The sequence below is a fragment of the Mastigoproctus giganteus genome, chromosome 7 (assembly GCF_048544385.1).
Source record: "Mastigoproctus giganteus isolate SK-2022 chromosome 7, ASM4854438v1, whole genome shotgun sequence".
Lineage (NCBI taxonomy): Eukaryota > Metazoa > Arthropoda > Arachnida > Uropygi > Thelyphonidae > Mastigoproctus > Mastigoproctus giganteus.
In genome coordinates this window covers 234,287,032-234,308,086 of record NC_143581.1, presented here as the reverse complement: position 1 = coordinate 234,308,086, position 21,055 = coordinate 234,287,032, and the positions used below count along the sequence as shown (strand labels likewise).

At 38.6% G+C, this 21,055-nt stretch overlaps 1 protein-coding gene across 3 annotated transcripts in view; it reads right to left on the bottom strand.

The window, feature by feature from the left end:
* Window positions 1-21,055, bottom strand: part of Prp5 (pre-mRNA processing factor 5) — a 405,747-nt gene that overhangs the window by 151,174 nt on the left and 233,518 nt on the right. For all 3 annotated transcript variants that reach the window (XM_090378220.1, XM_090378221.1, XM_090378222.1), the window contains one exon: window positions 1,343-1,570. In XM_090378220.1, coding sequence (XP_090234346.1) covers window positions 1,343-1,570 — 228 coding nt within the window. The remainder of the gene's footprint in view (window positions 1-1,342; window positions 1,571-21,055) is intronic.

Here is a 21,055-nt window from a genome sequence, read left to right as displayed (position 1 = left end):
AATCTAATATCGAATTTACCAGGATATATTGTACAGTTTTCAGAAATAGCTCTGACAATCAATGATGCATGGTTTTCATTAGTAGATCAACATTTTAAAAGAGCAGATTATTTTTTGGGGGCAGTTATGTACCCCAGCATCTTTGTATTACAAACTGAAAAAGTTTGTTATCAAACTGGTCGGTTAATGAGTACATAATCTGGTTTGTATCTTTCTTTTGCCTTTTGGAAGTGGATATGGATTAGTCGTTTATCTGTATTAGGCCCATAAATCTAGGTACTAACTGAATTTTCTTCTCTCAGGCTACCACGTAAAGGCAGGAGTGGTGGCACCAAATAACCAAGTGGCTGGAAGTTAGAGCCCATCCCTCATAGCCATTTTAAAGAACAAATTAAAAGAAACAGTTTTCTTTAGGCGCATTGTATGAGTGAGAGAGAGAGAGAGAGAGAGAGAGAGAGAGAGAGAGAGAGAGAGAGAGGTTATTGAACAACAGTTGCAGTTAAAATTCACTCATCCACTAGAATGCATGGCACTCAGAACCAACACATTCCCAAAAGCAGACCTAGCCCTATAATAATTTTCATAAATTTGATTCACCTTCATTTACAATGCACAAGAAGTGCTTGGACCTGTCCTTTATCAGTGTTCTCCCCAGGAGCTATCGAATGGGCACACCGCCCGGCTAAAATTTATGTGATTCTCGTGGTACCGTATGGTACTGCTCACTGATCTCAATCAATATTAATTCAAAATACTATGCAATCGAGGTCAATGCAACAGGAGCATATAATGTTAAATTATGCAATTAATTTTTGCTCTGGATCACTTAAGTCACATTTATAAATAACAGAAAATTTTATAATATTGCAAAATATTACAACTTCGCTACCAGGTTACTTCATAATGCCACTGGGGTGACAAGATTTTCTGGAGAAACACTGCTTAAGCTTTTAACCTTTTCAAGAATGATCCATTTATCTACACTTTTCAAGTGTGAGACTGGAGAATGTGCACACAGATCTATGTTTTTGAACATCATTTCATTTTATTATAACTTTTAAGATCATCTGGCACCACATTATAAGTGATTACAAAGAAAGCCGAGCAGGCACAACTCTGGTGACAACTGGTCAAGTATATACTGTGATGATTAAAATCTAAAGCAGATAAAAGTCACCATTTGAGAGGTAGTTTGCCCTTTTTTTTTTTTGAGAGGCAGTTTATTCATATTTCAGAGAAACATGTGTACAATGCTGATAATCTCTTCATTGTTTAATAATTTAAAAATGCTTGGGAAATAAAAATGCAAGCTATTAAAAAAACAATCTTCATATTCACATACCAAAACATTCACTTTTCCAGCCTTGAAGTCACATATGGTTGAATCTCTATCAAACTGATCAATTCCTCCATGTAAAGCCATGCAATTATATGAAGCCTTAATCAAATCCTTCAGAAGACCATCAGCATTTTCTTGCTTATCTACAAAAACAAGGGCACTTCCTTGCTCCTGGTAATATCCAAGCAATTCAAGAAGTTTCAAAAATTTTCCTTCTTCTTCAATGAGAACCTAGAAATTAAAAATGAAACTTGTTCACCGTTCAATCTAAATATTAATAGATATATAAAAGACCATTTGATTATAAAATGGACTACTCGGCATTTTTTTTTTTTTTTTTTTTTTTTTTAATCAAACTATACACTAGATCAGTGGTTCCCAACCGGTGGTTCAAGAACCCACAGGGGTTTGCAAAAGTGCTCCAGGGGATTTGCACTAAAAATTCTATAATGGCGTCTGCTTAGATTTACATAGGTATATTATTGTAAATTACAAAATATAACAAATAATAAACAATAAAGTAAAATAAAATTAAGTAAAAAGTAAAGAATTGCCAAAGAAAGAAATCACATTTTCCACAGTTCCTTATAATTAGTTTACTATCTTACAGTATATCATGTTAAATAAATATGTTTTCCATTCAAAATTTTTTTTTTTTTTTTTTTATTCTCAAAGACCTGTTATGTACAGGTACTTTTTTTTTTTTTTTAGAACCTAATATAATACTTAGTATCATGCATGGGTTGAAGGTTGAAAAGAGAAAACAAGATACAGTACTTGTTGACATTAGGCTTGAACTTCTGTTGATTGTAATTTTCAGGAAATACATAAGAAGGGGGGTTGTTCCAGAAAACAGAAATTGAATGAATAAATGAGGAAGAAGAAGAAAAGTTGGTTCTGTGAGTTTGAACTCGGACAGCAAAAGGATGTTGACTGGTTGTGGCATGTGTTCGGATTGCTTTGAAAGAGAGAGCGGGAATTATAGAAGCCAATTCAGAAGAACAGTGCCCGTGGAAGTATCTATAGAAAGGTCTATGAGACAGAGGGTGGGGAGACTATTGCACGGGTAGCACAGTGGTATCGTCACCGTCCTCCCACACACCGGGTGGAAAAGGCCCGGATTCGAATCTCGTCGATGACACGAGGAATTTTAATGGGATTTTTTCATTCTGTGGCTGAGTTAGTCATTCTCAGACACAATAAATATATGGGTAGATGTAATCATTTACAGGTGACCCTAATATCTTTTTTTTTTTTTTTTTTTTTGTTGAGACATTAACTTAACTGCTCTCTTTTCAATGGAATCTAGAAGCCTGAGAGAGGTTTTGGGGGCACCGCCCCAGCTGTAGGAAAAATATTCCGTGGTAGGTCAGAATTGCAATTTCTGCTGAGTCAACAACAGTTTGGAAGAAAAGTAACAGCCAAGAGAAAAAGAGAAAACCAGGTTTTTTAGATGCAGAGGAAGCAATATTTGTAATGTGCTTTATTCCAAGAGAGATTAGAAGTCAGGGTAATCCCCAAGATCTTACCTAGAACTCAGAGCGTCATCGAAGATAAACATAGGAGCAGAAGAATCCTTTTTTTGCGAGATATAAGACAGGACTGAGTTTTAGGAGGATTGAAATTAAGTTATCTTTGCCCCACTAGAGATCAGAATTTAAAGAAATGGTAGTGGATATTCGAGAAGTTGAAGCTGTTTGAGCAGGGAAAGGTTTCCCAAACTGGAAGGTGGAATGCAATGTGCTATCGTGAGCAAAACGATGGAAAGGATTTCCAATCAAAGGAGGAAGGTCATTAATATACAAGAGAAAATGAGTAGGAGAAAGAACTGAATCTTGGGGAATATCAGCATTAATGGAGAAGTTAGAAAACAGAGAGACGTCTACCATTAACCAGTGAGCGGTCAGAGATAAAACTGGATACCCAATTACAAAAAATAGCTGGCAAACCATACAGTGGAGCTTATTTAGAAGATCTTTATGCCAAACACGAACGAAAGCCTTTGAGATGTCAAGAGCAACTGCTTGGGTTTCACCCAACTTTTCCATTGAATTTGTCCCTAGATGGGTAACATAAGCCAGAATATCACCAGTGGATCGACACTGACGAAACCCATACTGGTGATCGTTGATCAGACGGAATGTTTCTAGATATTTTAAGAGTTAGTGGTTAATTGATTTTTTCATTACTTTAGAAAAAGTAGAAGTAATTGCAATTGGACAATAATTGAATGTGAGAGATTTGTCACCCTTTTTAGGAACTGTCTGGATATTAACAAATTTCCAAGCAGAAGGAAAAACACCCCTGGAATAAGGAAGTGGAATAAGCGGCAAAGAACAGAAATAAGCTCAGGAGCTCAGGTTTAGAGAACAAGTGGAGAAATACCATCAGGACCTGGAGCTTTCTTAGCATCAGATTCATCAAAATCCTTCTGACGTCCTTTTGACGGAAGACCACAAGAGGCATTGAATGGAGTGTACTGGGAATGGTTTGAGGTGATTACGATGATCATCAATACAGGAGTTGGAAGAAAAATAGGATGCTAGCAGGTCAGCTTTATTTTTGGCTGATGTAGCAACAGAACCATATGGTTTTGACAGAATTGGGAACAGAGATGGGCAAAAATTGCAGCATATAGTTTTGGCAAGAGACCAAAATGTCCAGTGGTAGCCGACCACTGGACATGAAGCAAGTTTTCTGCTCTTAGCCTGTTCGAAATCTGGTTTGGACTGATTAATAACTGCTTTACAAAGGAATGATGCTTAATAATAATTTTTATTATTACGCTATGTCACTTATAGAAACGTACACTTTTGTGCAAAATTTAAGGACTAGTCAAGTTTTCACCTGTGGCTTCTCATAATAGTGGCCTGGATATATTTAAAAAAGCATACCAAAATAACCTCGTGAGGTACAGAAATGATGAAGGAAACAACACCGACACAACAACGGAAACACAACGGTATAGAGGGACTTTATTCAAAAATGGCAACATAGCACTGGCTGCCATGATACAGATGCATCACTGCCAAAGATGAAACAAAGGGAAGAGGTGGTCCTCAGTAGAAGATACAGCCACCTAATGTCGATGCAGGCTTTGCACCGCCTGTCCAAATTTAGAACAATGTTGTTGAGAAGTTCTTGCAGCAACATCGTACATTCCTGTCAGCACCATCTTCAGCTGGTGAACATTTTCTGGTGGGTGTGAACGTGCCACTAGGCATCTCCCCCACAGTATCCCAAATGTGTTCAATGGGATTTAGATCGGTTGAACGTGCAGGCCAATCCCTACGAACAATGCCCTCACTTTCCAAAAGCATATCAACAGCTGCAATGCGATGGGGTGTGCCATTATCATCCATAAACACAAACTCGGGGCCAATGCACCTCGGAACAGACGCACATGGGGAAGGATTACCTCAGTACAGTAGTGTGCACTGGTTACAGTACTGCCTTCAAGTATCCGGAGTTGTGTACGTCCATCCAAGATAACGCCTCCCCAGACGAGATCATCTTGACCCCCATATCGATCCCTTTCAGTGATGTTTGTGGGGTGATGCCATGTGCCAATCTCTTGCCAGATTAGCTGATGTCCAGAATCGATGCTCAGACTGAATCTACTCTCATCAGTAAAGAGTACCTTAAGTAAAGATTTTGTGGTTGTAACCTTTAGAAATAGTGTTGGTCCTTAAGTTTTGCACACCAGTGTAGTACTGGAAATATTTTATAATAAAAATTCAGAAATATATGATTTCAGAGAATATAGGCATAGTGGTTCGCTTTTAAAATATTATGTTGAAAGGGGTTCACTAAAAAATTTTTTAAGTTGAAAGGGGTTCACGATAAAAAATATTATGTTGAAAGGGGTTCACGAGTCAAAAAAGGTTGGGAACCGCTGCACTAGATAATATCTTTTTGAAGAATACTATACAGAATACCGTGTATTCTGTATAGTATTATACAGAATTCTGTATTGTACGTACTATACAGAATACTATGTATAATCATACACAGTTGCTTAAGGGAACTATATACAGGGTGATTCACTACCATGCGACAAACTTGCAGGAGGTGTAGGGGGCACAAAGACGAATGAATCGGAATCACATAGCATTGCAGGGTCCAAAATGCTTTCGTCATGCAGTGCAGGACCTTGAACGGGAGGTCGCGTGAACAGCGATCCCGCTGGAAGTCAGTATTTGCAAACCGTTTCTGTTGAAGAAACCAAGTAGCAAAAGTCCTCCAGAGTGGATAATCCGCAGGCTCCAATGATTGGACGCGTTGCAGATGGTATGACCTCATTTGGTTTGTTGACAGTATCCTCCATACAGTGGATTGGGAAATACCCAATCGTTGGTCTATCGCCCAAGTACTCGTACTCGGATTGCTTTCTGCAAGACGTAGGACATTCTCCTCATTGTCTGGCGTCCTCATCTTTCGCTCTCGATTCATGGTACCTCTCGTGAAACAACCAGTCTCACATAACCTTCTGTACACACGTGCGAAAATAGTATGATGAGGAGCACGCCTGTGTGGGAAACGTTCTTGGTACAAGCGCAGAGCGGCGCGCCCGTTACAGTCCGCAGCTCCATATGCGAGGTGCATGTCGGCCAGTTCAATGTTTGAATACTCGTCCATCCTACTGCCTCGGGAACCGGTTTGCAAATGCTGACTTCCAGCGGGATCACTGTTCACGCGACCTCCCGTTCAACGTCCTCTACCGCATGACGAAGGCATTTCGGACCCTGCAATGCTATGTGATTCCAATTCGTCTTTGTGTCCCCTACACCTCCTGCAAGTTTGTCGCACTGGTAGTGAATCACCCTGTATGTATGGTTATAAAGGGAGTATTGATTATACATGAACCCATGTATAATCATAGTCTCTCTTTAGTTCCCTTAAACAACTGGGAACTGGTTTATAAAATCCTAAATTTTTGCACAACACAAACATACTTTGGTCTTATTCCACGTGTTTACAGCAAATGCTTCTAGTTTCTCCTTTACACTTGAGTTTCCAACAACATTCCAAACAAGAGAAATCGGCACCTGATGATCCATTCTTAAGTCAGTTGAGAATTCCTGACTTAGTACATTATCAGATACTAGAGTATCTGCCAAGTGCTCAGTTTTAATACTCTCTAAGGTACCTACTCACTTCCTCAAACACTCAATTTCATCCATTATAATGTCAAGTGTTAACACAAGTCAGCCAAGGCACTGGCACATAAATACACTAACATCATTAATAGATAAAACAAGGAATTGGAGCTTACCGGAAATTAAGTTGAAGCCCAAAGTTTGTTTGTAGTTGTTAATAATATTAGAAAGTGTTTCTAAATCAGAAAAAACTTTGCCCAAGTGTTTTTTTTTTCACAGTCATGAAATTTTTCAGTGGTTTAATTTGTGAGATTTTTTTACAGTAAATACTGTTAAGTCAGACAGGGATATGACATATGTCACAAAGAAAATTTCTTCTAATTACAAGTATGGATAAGGCTCAACACATCTTGCCAGGTGGGCAGGAGCAGCAGTGCGTAGCACATGCTTCTTGATTAGACCGGGGTTTGAGCCCATGACCACCAAATACGGAGGATGCAGAAGATGCAGAAAGGTCAGGGAATGACCATCGTATATCCCCGGCACAATATGGCCTTAGTTGTTAATGCTCCTAAAAACAAAAAAAAAAAAATAACAATAACAATCAACACGTCTTCAGTTTTTTGTGGTAAATAAAGTCACCATTATTTTGGCCTTCAATGAGGCAAAAGTAGAGATAAGTTCATTTTAAATCCTTCCAAAATGCAACCAGCAGTAGAAAGGAGTTAAATAAAAGAAGAATAACTTAAAAATCATAAGACTAGCCAAGAACAGTCTAAATTTAATTGCTTACTGTACTGTCATTCCAAAAAAAAAATAAAAAGTGGGAGGGGGGAACATTATTTGTCCAAAGAAAAACATTGCATAATAATTATGCTTAAATGCTTTCTATATCTTATTTGAAGAACGATTTAAACTGAAAAGTTATCAGGTGACAGAATATTCATTTTATGGGAAATGCAATTTATGAGAAACAAATTATATTAATCTTGTCATATGTTACATTAAGTTAAGAGACAACAAGGTGATATACACACTAGTTTACTCTAACTACATGTTTCTGTGCCTCCTGATAATCTATAATCATCCCACACATTTGTCTTCTCTGTCACCAGGTTCATCAGTTCATCTGTCATCCATTTAGGTCTAAACCTTGAGCAGTATCTCTTACTTGGTATAAATAACTTCAAAAATTACTTCACTAAATGCTTCCCATTCAGAATTTGCAGTTGGTCCCATTCAGTAGAATTCAGGAACCTTCTAAAACTATTGTAGGCACTTTTACAAAAGCAAAATCCCTTCCCTTACCAGTAGTCAAAATCATTAGTTATCCCACCTCAATATATTATGATCACTGCCACTAATGGTTCCTTTAACTTAACGACAGACTCCTAATGCATGTAGGGTTAATGCTGTTAATTAGACAAAATGCTGCTTTCCCTTCTTGCCTCTCTAACATGCTGGTGTAGAAAGAAATCATTCAATAAATCTAGAAAGATTCTGGTATTGTGCAAGTGACCAGTTCACAAGTTCCAGTCACGATCTGGAAAGATGCCCATTATAAGACATTCTGATTTACTGGTTGTTGTTTTTGTTGTTTGTTTATTTGGTTTTTAGGAGCATTAGCAACTAAGGCCATATTGCTCCGGGAATATGCGGTGGTCATTCCCTGACCTTTCTACATCCTCCATATTTGGTGGTGACGGGCTCGAACCCCAGTCTAATCAAGAAGCGTATGCTACGCACTGCTGCTCCTTCCCACCTGGCTACGGAGGTGCCTGATTTACTGGTGTACAGTCAGTTCTGCTATAACATGGTACATGTGTTCCTAAAAATCTGCACGTCATGGTATTTCGTGCATTAAAAACAACAGGACTTATGGGGAAAATAGTGATGCGGAAGAGCACTCAAAAAAATGTTCAGTCTGGTAAGTAAAACACTAAAAAAAGTTAGAACCCCAATAAAAACGCTAACACAGGTTTAAACATCTTAAATTTCTAATAAATAAATAAATATTACAGTTAATATAGCACTTCCCTTGACAAGATACCTTGTATTGGTCGGAGACTACGTACGCTTACGTACATAGCTTAATTAATACTGTAATATATGCATACTAATTGATAATTCTGCTCACTGACTTTTTTTTTTTTTTATTGTAAAATTTAAAACAGTAAAAAAGCTAACATACAAGTTAGTGCTAGAGCATGTCTATACATAGTCAACTACTAAGTAGTTGAGAAATGGCATAATTTAAGTATATCCTATACTGTGAATACCTTCACAAGTTACTATGGTATTGCACTACCTCGAATAAATAACGGTTCAATGGAGAGGACAACTATTACTTATTCTCAGTGGATACTACCACCCAGCACCGTTTCGGAGCTTGTTGACTCCTCATAAGTGGGTGAGCAGATACCATGATGTTACAATGATGACAACCCAGTTGTGAAGTATAGCTTCACAGTATAAGAGATGTCTGATAGGGTATAAGTAATTAAGATTACTTAATTAATAATTAATTAAGATTGCTTATCATTTTTATTGTTACATAATCATTAAGGGTAATAGCCTAAGGTTACGTAGAGGTTAGCTATCCTATAAGTTAGTGCTAGAGCATCATGTCTATAAGTAGCCAACTACTAAGTAGTTGGCTGCATATAGGCACAATGCTCTAGCACCAACTTATACATTAATTAACTTCTACGTAACATGAGGCTATTGCCCTTAATATATTATGTAAGAATAAAGATAAGCAATCAATAACAACAAACACGGCATGCACAAATTGCAAAAGTGAGATACGGAGTAACAAGTTTACAAAGCTTAAAAATAGGAATTAAAAGCAGATTCTGAAAATTTATTTATATGATTGAAGATTTCATGGAAGATTTCATTTCACCATAATAATGCAAAAACCCACAGAATTCCAGCTATCGGTATTATCGCAAATGCAATAAGATCGTTCATAATTAGATTGCCTAACAGAAAAGCCGAATAAACTGGGAACTGGAAATTGTTTTTATTGTTTTATGGTAGTGACCTCCAGAAAAGTGCTCCTCTACTCATGCCTCATAAAAATTCTGTTTGAACAGAAAAATGTGAGTTTAAGACTGGAGCTTTAAAGCTCCAGTGAATACAGCAAATGACAACAGTGTGTCTGCGACCAATACAAATAGAGTAAATGGAAAATATAGCTCTCACACATTTGATATTTTTTTAATCTTCGTAAACTTGTTTGTATTGCGGAAATGGTCGCTATGTTCAGCTTGGTGCTGGGTTTTGTGTTCACCTGGTGATACTCACAGGCAAAACTGTGCATGAGCCAATGCAAAAATCGTGTTATACTCGCATTGTATAATATATCAGTCGCGTTGGAGCAAATTCACGTTGTTAAAATGCACATTATAGCAGAACTGACTGTACCCTATTTGTCAGCATATATCTTTTCGCTATACTCATCACCACAGCCAACTGTTAAATAACATAACCACTACCCCCATCTTTGTTGTTATTATTATTATTATTAGCAGTAGTAAATTATGCAACCATCAAGCTTATACAGCATCAGCAAAAAAGAATTGAAAAAAAAAAAAAAAACTACCCATCTCATCTGTCCAACCCTCTAATAACAAACCCACTTCTTCCTTCACTTTATTCAAACTACCCACAAACACATCAGATGGCAGTTTGCTCCAACCTCAATTACTCTCTGGCTGAAAGCAAATTTGCACACACCTATCCTGCAGCCATCCTTTTTTTTAATTTAAAATTATATCCCCTTGTGCATGCTGTTTGTAAAAAAAGAGACCATCACCATTAACTTTCCTCAATCCACTTAAAAGTAGCGGGAGTGCTGTAGCTCGAGGGAGAATCGAAGGGGGTGATTTTCAAACGTGTCACAGCCTAAAAAAATTTCCAACTTCTGAAATATTTGCGGATCTTTCTGGAACAGGACATGATCTCACCAAGAGGAATGTGTGTGTGCTAGGTGCAGAGAGTGTGAAGAAATTAAGCACCAACTCGGCATTCTGATAGTTGTCTGAGTCTAAGATACCAAATGTGGGCATTGTTGGGATAAAAGAGACATGATGCCAAAGGTGAACATGGGAGTACAAACTACTACAAACAACAACTACTAGTTCCCGAAGGAACTAGTAGTTGTTGGTGACTCTATTGTCAGGGAAACGGGGAACATGCTTTGTAAAAAAGATAGGTGGAACAGGACCAGGGTATGTCTGCCAGGGGCAAAGGTTGATGACGTTGTAGAGCGAATATCATCTTTTAAGGGCACAAAAGGTGATATAGTTGTACACGTTGGCACTAATAATATTAAGAGTAGGAGACCGGCAGAATTACTTAACAAGTACAGGTCACTGTTGAACAAAAGCCGAGAATTAGGGTTGAATTTGAAAGTGTCTGCAATTCTGCCCAGACACGATAGGAGGGAGTATATGATGAGAGCCTTGTCGATCAATTCGGCCCTGGAAAGATTGTGCAAGGCTCAAGGGGTAGAATTTTTTTCAGCCTGGACTGTACTTGTTAACAGGAGAGATTGCTTCTACAGGGATGGGATACACTTAAATAGAAAGGGTGCAAGAATATTTGCTGATGCTATCGAGGCAGTGTTAGGTGGGTCGGAAAACTGCTAGCTTGGGGGGAGACAAAGACCAATAGATTGACAGTAGCCACTGGCAGAGGTGAAAGAGATTCTTGCACTGCTTCTATTAGAATGGGCAGAAGCCTGAAAAACAAGATGCAGGATATTTCAGAGACTGCTGGGAGTCATTGCGATACAAGTAAACACATGGGTTGTGTTAGGGTAGCTAAGAATAGAAACAGGTGCAGGTATACTTTCGTGTACACCAATGCTAGGAGTTTAGTAAATAAATTTGATGAATTTGAGGTATTGCTCAAAACATCGAAGGCAGATATTGTTGGGATATCAGAGACGTGGTGTCACACAGATATAAGGGATGCGGAACTGCAATTTGGGGAGTACAACGTCTACAGAAAGGATAGACAGGATAGGAAGGGGGGAGGTGTTATGCTATTAGTTAAGAAACACATAAAAACCAAGGAAGTGAAGCCAGTCGACATCGCTGGACAGTGCAGTGTGGAGTCAGTTTGGTGTGACATAAACATTGGGAGATCAAAATTGAGAGTAGGAGTGTGCTATAGGCCTAATGACTCTGATGAGTATAATAAGGAACTGTACAGGGAAATAGAGTGGGCCAGTAAATCAGAGTGTCTTATAATGGGAGATTTTAATTTCCCAGATATTGACTGGATTTTGGGGGCTGGTTACTCACACACTAGCAGGGCTTTTGTGGATTTATTGGATGATTGTTTTCTACATCAGCATGTTCGGGAGGCAACTAGAGGGAGTAATACTCTTGATTTGATTATCAGCAGTGATTCTTCATGCATTAAGAATCTGCAGATAAATGAACCACTAGGTGGCAGTGATCACAGTGTGCTGAAGTGGGATTTACTCAAAGAGGTAACTACCATTAGGGGTAAAGGGAAGGGTTATTGCTTCCGTAAAGGCGACTACGATGGACTGAGACAGTATTTAAATTCTATACAGTGGGACCAACTGATGATGTTACCAACAGCAAATTCAAAATGGGAAGCATTCAAAGAACTTATCTTGGAAGCTACTAGGCTTTACATACCAACTAAGAAATATTGTTCAAGGTTTAGGCCAAAATGGATGTCAGATGAACTAATGAGGCATATGGCAGAGAAGAAAAATGCATGGGATACATACAAATTAACACATGACACAGAAGCCTATGATAGATACAAGTTGATATGCAACCAAGTTACAAAGGAGGTTAGGCAGGCGAAGGCAGATTACGAGAAATCTTTGGCAAGGGATGCAAAGAAAAACAGCAAAGAGTTCTTTACTTATGTAAACTCTAGAAGGAAGGGGATGAATCAGATTGGTCCACTTGATATTGATGGGTCAAGTGTTGATGATCCTGCTAAGGTAGCTAACAAACTAAATGAATATTTTGCATCGACATTCACACATGAGGAGGTATTCAGCGAGGGGAATGCCAGAGGTGTATTCAACTCTAGCAGTAAGCTACAGAATCTTGAAATAACTGGGAGTAAAGTGGAGGACAAACTGTTGAAGATAAACACAAGAAAGGCACCCGGGGTGGATGGGATCTATCCAGTTATATTAAAGGAGGCAGCAAAGGAAGTAAGCAAACCCTTAGCCATAATTATGAGAGCTTCCTTGGACTCAGGGGAGGTACCCATAGACTGGAAATGTGCAAATGTGACCCCAATTCACAAAGGAGGATCAAAGGCTGACACAAGTAATTATAGACCTGTCAGCTTAACTTCTGTTCCAGGAAAATTAATGGAGGCACTGGTTAAAGAAGCACTGCAGGATCATTTAGACAAGACTTCAGTTATAGCTCAGACACAGCATGGTTTTGTTAAGGGGAAGTCTTGCCTGACCAACTTGATTGGATACTATGATGCAGTCACAAAAGAACTGGACGCAGGGAATAACTTTGATATTATATACTTAGATCTTAGAAAGGCTTTTCATACTGTTGCACATGGAAGACTGCTACACAAATTGGAGCAGTGTGACATTGGAGGCAAATTGCTGCTATGGATAAAGGGGTGGTTGAGGGGGAGAAGACAGAGAGTGGTAATCAATGGACACTGCTCATCGTGGACTGATGTTATTAGTGGAGTCCCTCAGGGCTCAGTGTTGGGTCCATTATTGTTTTCTGTATTTATAAATGATATTGATGATGGTATATCGGGCTTAATGTCCAAGTTTGCAGACGATACAAAGGTTGGCAGGGTTGTCAAGGACACTACTGACACTATGCTGCTGCAACAGGATCTGGAAAGGTTGAGCAGATGGGCTGAGAGGTGGCAAATGAAGTTTAACATTGACAAATGTAAAGTACTACACATGGGAAACAGCAACCCCAGAGCAACGTATCAACTCTGTGGTACAACACTGACAGTGGTAGAGAATGAAAGGGACTTGGGGGTGGTTGTGCAGGCAGATATGAAGTTCTCTGAGCAGTGCAGACGGGCTGCAAGAGTAGCTCATGGAGTATTGTCAATGATATACAGGAATTTTTCCAGCAGGGATAAGGAGGTGATTATTCCATTGTATAAGGCGATGGTCAGGCCACACCTAGAGTACTGTATACAGGTCTGGAGGCCTCATTTCAAGAAGGATGTAGAGCTGCTGGAACGAGTACAGAGAAGGGCAACAAGATTAGTGAATGGAACAAAGGGGTGCTCTTACGAAGAAAGGCTTAAGTTTTGCAAATTACAGTATCTGGAGACTAGGCACCAACGAGGTGATCTGATAGAGGTGTATAAAGCCTTGAATGGTTTAAGCATGCTCAATGCTGATGGGATTCTTCCTCTAGCTCAGAAAAATCACCTGAGAGGGCATAAATTCAAATTGAGGAAAGACAGATGTAGGATAGACGTGCGGAAATTTGCCTTTAGCCACCGGGTGGTTGGTTGGTGGAACAGACTTCCATCCCTTGTGGTGGAGGTTGATAGCCTAAATAAGTTTAAGGCTCAGCTGGACATGTATTTTGAACGAACAGGGGGGTGAAGTGGAAGTGGTTTTTTTTTTTTTTTTTTTGGCTGATGCTACATAAGCTTGCTTTCTTGCATCAAATGCCTCTACTAATGCTAATGCTAAGTACAATGTATATAGAAAGAATGGAAGGTTAGGAGGGATGGGTTTATGAACTTAGTCAAGAAGCACGTAAAATCTAAGTCGTTGTTATTTGGTTTTTAGGAGCATTAGCAACTAAGGCCATATTGCTCCGGGGATATGCGGTGGTCATTCCCTGACCTTTCTGCATCCTCCATATTTGGTGGTCATGGACTCGAACCCCAGTCTAATCAAGAAGAGTGTGCTATGCACTACTGCTCCTGCCCACCTGGCTACAGAGGCGCCGTAAATCTAAGGCAGTGCATCCTGTTAACATGGGTGGCCAGTGCAACGCTGCATCAACTTTGTGGTACAGAAGCACTGGGAAAGCAAAACTGAGAGTAACGGTGTGTTATAGGCCTAATGACTCTGATCAGTACAATGAACAACTGTACAGAGAAATATGGTGGGCCCAGTGCATCAGAATGTCTTATAATGGGGGATTTTAACTTTCCAGATATTGATTGTAACTTGTGGGTTGGTCACTAGACTTTTGTGGATTTATTAGACGACTGTTTTCTACAGCAGCATGTTCAAGAGGCAAACAGGAATAATAACCTTGATCTGATTATCAGCAGTCATTATTCATGCATTAAGAATCTGTAGCCACAGAAGATTATGGTAGATATAAGATAGTCTGTAAACAAGTCGCAAAGGAGGTTAGGCAAGCAAAGGCAGATTTAGAGAAATCTTTGGCAAAGGATACAAAGATGTCTTTACTTACGTAAACTCTAGAAGGAAGAGGATAAATCAGATTGGTCCACTTCATATTGACGGTTCAACTATAGATGACTGTGTTCAGGTAGATGAGAAACTGAATGACTATTTTGCATTCTTCACATATGAGGAATTCAGTAGGGAAAAGGAGGCCAGAAACTTATTAAACTCTAACAGGGAGCTAAATTATTTTGTAATAACTGAGAGCACCTGGAGTGGACGGAATCTATCCAGTTATATTAAACGAGGCAGCAAAGGAATTCAGCAAACCCTTAACCAGATTATGAGATCATCCTTGGACTCATGGGAGATATGCAAATGTATCCCCAATTCATAAAGGGGGTGGAATCAAAGGGTGACATGAATAATTACAGACTGGTTAGTTTAACTTGTGTTCAGGGGAAAATAATGGAGTCACTGGTTAAAGAAGCACTGCAGAATCATCTAGACAAGGCTGCAGTTATAATTCAGATACAGCATGGGTTTGTTAAAGGGGAGTCTTGTGCGACCAATTTGATTGGATACTATAATGTGGTTACAAAGGAACTGGATGCAAAAAAAATAATTTTGATATCATATACTTGGATTTCAGGAAAGCATTTGATAGTGTTGCACATAAAAGGCTGCTATACAAATTGGAGCAGTACGGCATTAAGGGCAAGTTGCTGCTATGGATAAAATCTAAATCTGCTATGGATTAAGGTTGAGTGGGAGAAGACAGAGTGGTAATCAATGGACACTGTTCTTCGTAGACTAATGTTATTAGTGGAGTCCCCCATGGTTTGATGTTGGGCCCATTGTTGTTTTCTATATTTATCAATTATTATTATTATTATTATTAATATCCATATGATGCAAGGAAGCCTGAGGCTTATGCTGCACCAGGAAAAAAAAAAAAGTTGCCGAGTAACCCTGAATGACAGTGTGTGTGTGTGTGTGTGAGAGAGAGAGAGAGAGAGAGAGAGGAGAGAGAGAGAGAGAGAGGAGTCAAAAGTAGAAGGGAATCACCAAGAAAGAGAAGAATGATGATATCCAGCTCAGGACCCTGGGTGTGCCAAGCCCATACTCACCAGATGTGAGCCCCCGGGGGTAAATGATATTGTTCAAGGTATATCAGGCCTAATGTCCAAGTCTGCAGACAATATGAAGGTTGGAAGGGTTCTTAATGACAGTACGCTGCCGCAACAGGATCTAGAAAAGTTGAGCAGATGGGCTGAGAGGTGGTAACTGAAGTTTAACATTGAGAAATGCAAATTCCAGTAATTCCAGAGTAACTTATCAACTGTGTGGTACTAAACTCAGGGTAGTAAAGAATGAAAAAGACTTGAGGATAGTTGTGCAGTCAGATATGTAGTTTGCTGAGCAGTGCAGACAGGCTACCAGAGCAGATCGCAGGGTTTTGTCAATGATATACAGGAATTTTGCTAGCAGGAATAAGGAGGAGAATATCCCTCTGGTCAGGCAATGGTCAGGCCATACTTTGAGTACTGCGTACAGGTTTGGAGGCCTTATTTTAGGAAATGATGTAGAGCTGCTGGAAAACAGCTACCAACTTGACTGTTTTACAGTAGAGCATAAACCTTTTTATAATTCTTGATTTTAATATATTCTTTGTTTTTGAATTTCCAGAAACATTATGACAGTTTCATTTTTATTGATGACTTTCTCAAAGAAATAGCGGACAGTCAAATTAAATGTTTAACATTGTTTGATTTCAATGTTTTCTTTCTGTCCACTTGCACCTGTTTATGAACTTCCACTGTGCATTAGCAAATAATACTGAACACCTGCATTTTTGTTTCTTATTGTTATCAGGTTACTGGGGGTCCCAAAGTAATCACAATAAGTGGCATCCATTGCATATTGGAGCCCCATTTTCAAAACTGTTTGCATTCTGATTCCTTTGTTATTGCCTAATAGTAGCTAATCATATTGATCAAAAAGTATTCCCTCTCCCACAAAAATCACAGCATGAATCAAATCCACATGCCGTGATTTCCATATAATTCCATTCCAGTTAAGATGATCCTGCATTTCTTCTTTAATTGACTCATATTTTCCCTGTAACAGGTCAAGTTTACAGGTCTATAATTGTTCCTACAACCCTTTGATCCCCCCCCCTCCCTTTGTGAATAGGAGAGGTCTATGCTTTCCTAATTATGACCAAATGTTACCTTACTTGTTTTGTTGCATCTTCTTTTAATATAACTGGGTAGATCCTTTAACTCCTAGGCACTTTTTTACCTTAAGCTTCAGCAATTTCTCTTCCACTTTCTTCTCAGTTAAAACAAAACCATTTAGTTCCCAGTTATAACTTGGTGTACTTCTGGTGTTCCCATCCTTAAAATTTTTGTCACATATGAATGCAGAAGCAAAATATTTATTTAGCTTTTCAGCAACCTGAACAGGATTATCTACAGTCATATGTCATTCATATCTGGTCCAATATTGTTCATACCTTTTGGTTTTGGTGTTAACATAAGCAAAAAAAATTTTTGCTGCTTTTTTTTTTTTTTTTTTTTTTTTTTTTAATATTTTAGCCAAGGACTTCTCAGTCTGCCTTAGCTTGCCTAACTCCCTTAGTGACCTAATTGCAGTTAAGTTTGTACTTACTACAGGTTTGCATGTAGCCCGCTATTTTATAATCATCCCACACATTTTTATTCTGTGCTACCAGTCTCACCAGTTTTTTTGATATCTATTTAGATTCCTTTTTTTAAAAAAATTTAGAAGCTTCTATAATTACTTTCTTGAATACCTTCCATTTAGTGAAATCAGTGGTCTGGTTTATGTTATTTCTTTTTTGCCTTATCGTGGTTTATGCTTGTGCAGTGGAAGAGATTACTCCCATTTAGAATATTTTGTTAGTAACATCATCAGTTTATCCAACTAAATAGAATTTAAAAACTGTTTGGGACCACTGTAGACACATTTATGAAAGCAAAAGCCCTTCCCTTTCACCTTGACAGTATTTATATCTTTAAGTATATTCCATATCAATATATTATAATCACTTAAGTGTAGTGGCTCCTTTATCTGGATGTTCCATGCATGAAGAGCCACTCAAATAATCGGATCAAGAATTTTGTTTTCTCTTGTCTCTGCTGTAGAAAACAGTCACTGAATAAATCGCGAAAATTTGTGCTACTGTGTGAGTTCACAATGCTGACATCACATCAAATCAGTTTGATGTGATGTAAGCAGCTTAATCTCACAATGGAAAACTACATTAACAGGATTATTTGCTTAGAGTCTATATGCTTATTAACCAAGAGTATACCCTCCCACTGCCTGTCTGTCTGTTCATTTTGTACATTGCAATCTCCATATAAAAATTCCAAATCCCATTTGTCTTAATGTCAGTATGTTTCGATTATCCCTACAATGTCCACATTCAGTGACCACTACTTCAAATTCCTTAATGTTTACTATATACTTGCATTAGTGTAGAACAAATGTATGTGCACTTGTTCTTACTCCTAATACACCCCATGTAATTGCTTGTCCCATGAGTAACAGTATTTGCAATATAATGCAAGGAAGCCACAGACTTTTGCTGCACTGGCAAAAAAAAAAGCAATAGAAAATTAAAAAAATAAAAAACCAACCAAGTAGACAAGAAAATGCAAATTAGATGCTTCCCTCCTCACACAGGCAACTATCCAGTTGACCTCTGAATTTATTCAAACTGCCAGTCTCAACTATCATCAAAGGCAAGATGTTGCAGAAATCAATGACTCACTGACTAGAAGAAAACTTCCTACAATCTAATCTATACCTTTGTAATTTGAATTGATGACCCTTAGTTCTGGAATTCTTAATAACAGTGAGAATTCTGCCTTCATTCATTTTACTAATCCCTCTCAGAGCCATATAAATTCAATCAGGTCACCTCTGAGGTGTCTGGTTACCAAGCTCTGTAGCCCATATAATTGGAGTCTTTCCTCCACACAGTTGTCTTTCTGCCAATCTCACCATTCCAGCTGACCGTCTTTGTTCCCTTTCAAGAACCTCAATGTCTTTTTTCAGATGAGGTCTCCAAACTTGAACACAATATTCCAAATGTGGCCATACAATTGCCTTATACAGTGGGGATTATGACCTCCCTATCTCTACAGGATAACAGCTGATAAATCATCAATAGGTCACATGGGCTTTCCTGGCAACCTATTTACCCTGTTCAGAAAATTTCATAACCATCTGTATCATAACTCCCAGACCCCTATCCTCCTCTGTTTTTAATTCAATCCCACCAAGAGTATAATTTATTTGTGGGTTGCTATTCCCCAAGTGTATTTAGCAGACCCTGCATTCAGATTTAGCAGAAGAAAACATATCTGCCACTTCTCTGACCATCTCTGAAGTCTGTTCAAGTCATCCTGAAGCTGCTTGGCACTGATCATTAATGACTCTGCCAACATTTACGTCATCTGCAAATTTCGACATCACACCTTCTATCCCTTTGTTGAAGTCATTTATGACTGCCTCCTGACATTACACCAATCTGAAGAATATTCATTAATCACAACCCTATGCCTTCTGTCCTGTAGTCACCTAGCAATCCATCTTAGAATCTTACCAGTAATCCCACCCTGTTCAAGCTTAAGTCAGTGCTGAGTAACCTCTCAGGAGGGACCAAGTGAAATGCTTTGCTAAAACCAAATAAAATATGTCAAAATTGTTCTCTAAATAAAGCTCATGGGTAACTGTGTCAAAATAGCATACTAAGTCAGTTATTGAGAATATATGAGAATATAACCCTTAACAAAGCCATATTGTGTGTCCTTTCAGAAAGCCAAATCTATCTAAATGTTACTGGATTGCACTGCTAATCATTGCCTCTTAGGATTTTTCCAACCACTGAAGCCAAACTAACTGGTCTGTAGTTACAAACTTCACTCTTAGAACTGTTTTTATGTATTGGTGATACATTGGAACATCTCCAATTCAAACCCCCCCCCATCAGCAAACATTCTTGCATTCCCCTTCAATTTAAATATCTATTTAAGTATCCCAGCCCTGTAAAAGTCTCTCCTGTTAACAAGCCCAGTCAATGCTATGAAAAATTCTGGGATCCGGAAAAGTTGTCCCCCGCATTTCGCCCGCGGCGCATTTTGCCTCCCACATTTCGCTCCCAGTAGATAATGAATAGGCTATAGAAATGTAAATAATACACCTAATTTTTTATTAATTCTAATTTATTTTGTTTTAATAGAATGAATCAATCAAAGGTAAAGGTAATCAATCATAGAATAAATGCACATTATTATTGTTTAAAACTCGAAGTTGTATGCGATGCCTCTAAGGTAATCAATCACATTACGATTTTGAAAATCTTGGACTATTCTTTTGATTCTAGCAGAAATTGCAGCATACTTCTTGTTATCCAGTTTCTTTGTTCCATCAGTAAACCACTCCTGGCTACGCGCCAATAACTGAAGATTGTTACTAGTGGAAAAAATAAGCATGCGACCCGGGAGCAGTTCGTCCTGAGAATCATACATTAAAATCTGTTTACTAGATTTGATAATTTAGAGCTATTAAGTGCTCAATAATTCCTATATTCTATTATATTATAAATCAACAGGGATTACCTTTATTTTAGATATAGGAAGCTTCTTTTCCAACTCTCCTAGTCCAACTCGCTACTAATTCTTGAGGATGGCAATATCAATTTTGCAAAACAGGTGGGACATCTTCCCCACTGTCAGAACCGTAGTGTTCAGACCGTGCGGTCTCAACAATGAGCGCTCAAGACTTCTGTCTTCAAACACCATACCTCTGGCAGCAAGGAAACCATTACGTGGGTTGGCATAAAATTAGATTTTTGAAGGTCTAAACTGTTTAATTAATATGGACCGATTATTTCTTTTGGTCCTGTAGCTGGACTTTAGAGTTCAATTTAGGGGTTTACTCATTATCTACTGGGGACAAAATGTTCCAGGGGCGAAATGTGCTGGGGGCGAAATGTGCCGGAGGCGAAATGTGGGGGGGCCACTTTTCCGTAAACCAAAAATTCTACCCTATGAGCCTTGCACAGTTTCAGCACTAAACTGAATGATAAGGACCCTCATTATGTATTCCCTGCTATCATTTCTGGAAATGAATTGCAGACACTCAAATTATGAGGCCATTACAAAGGAACTGGATAATGAGGTTATGACAAAAAACTGGATA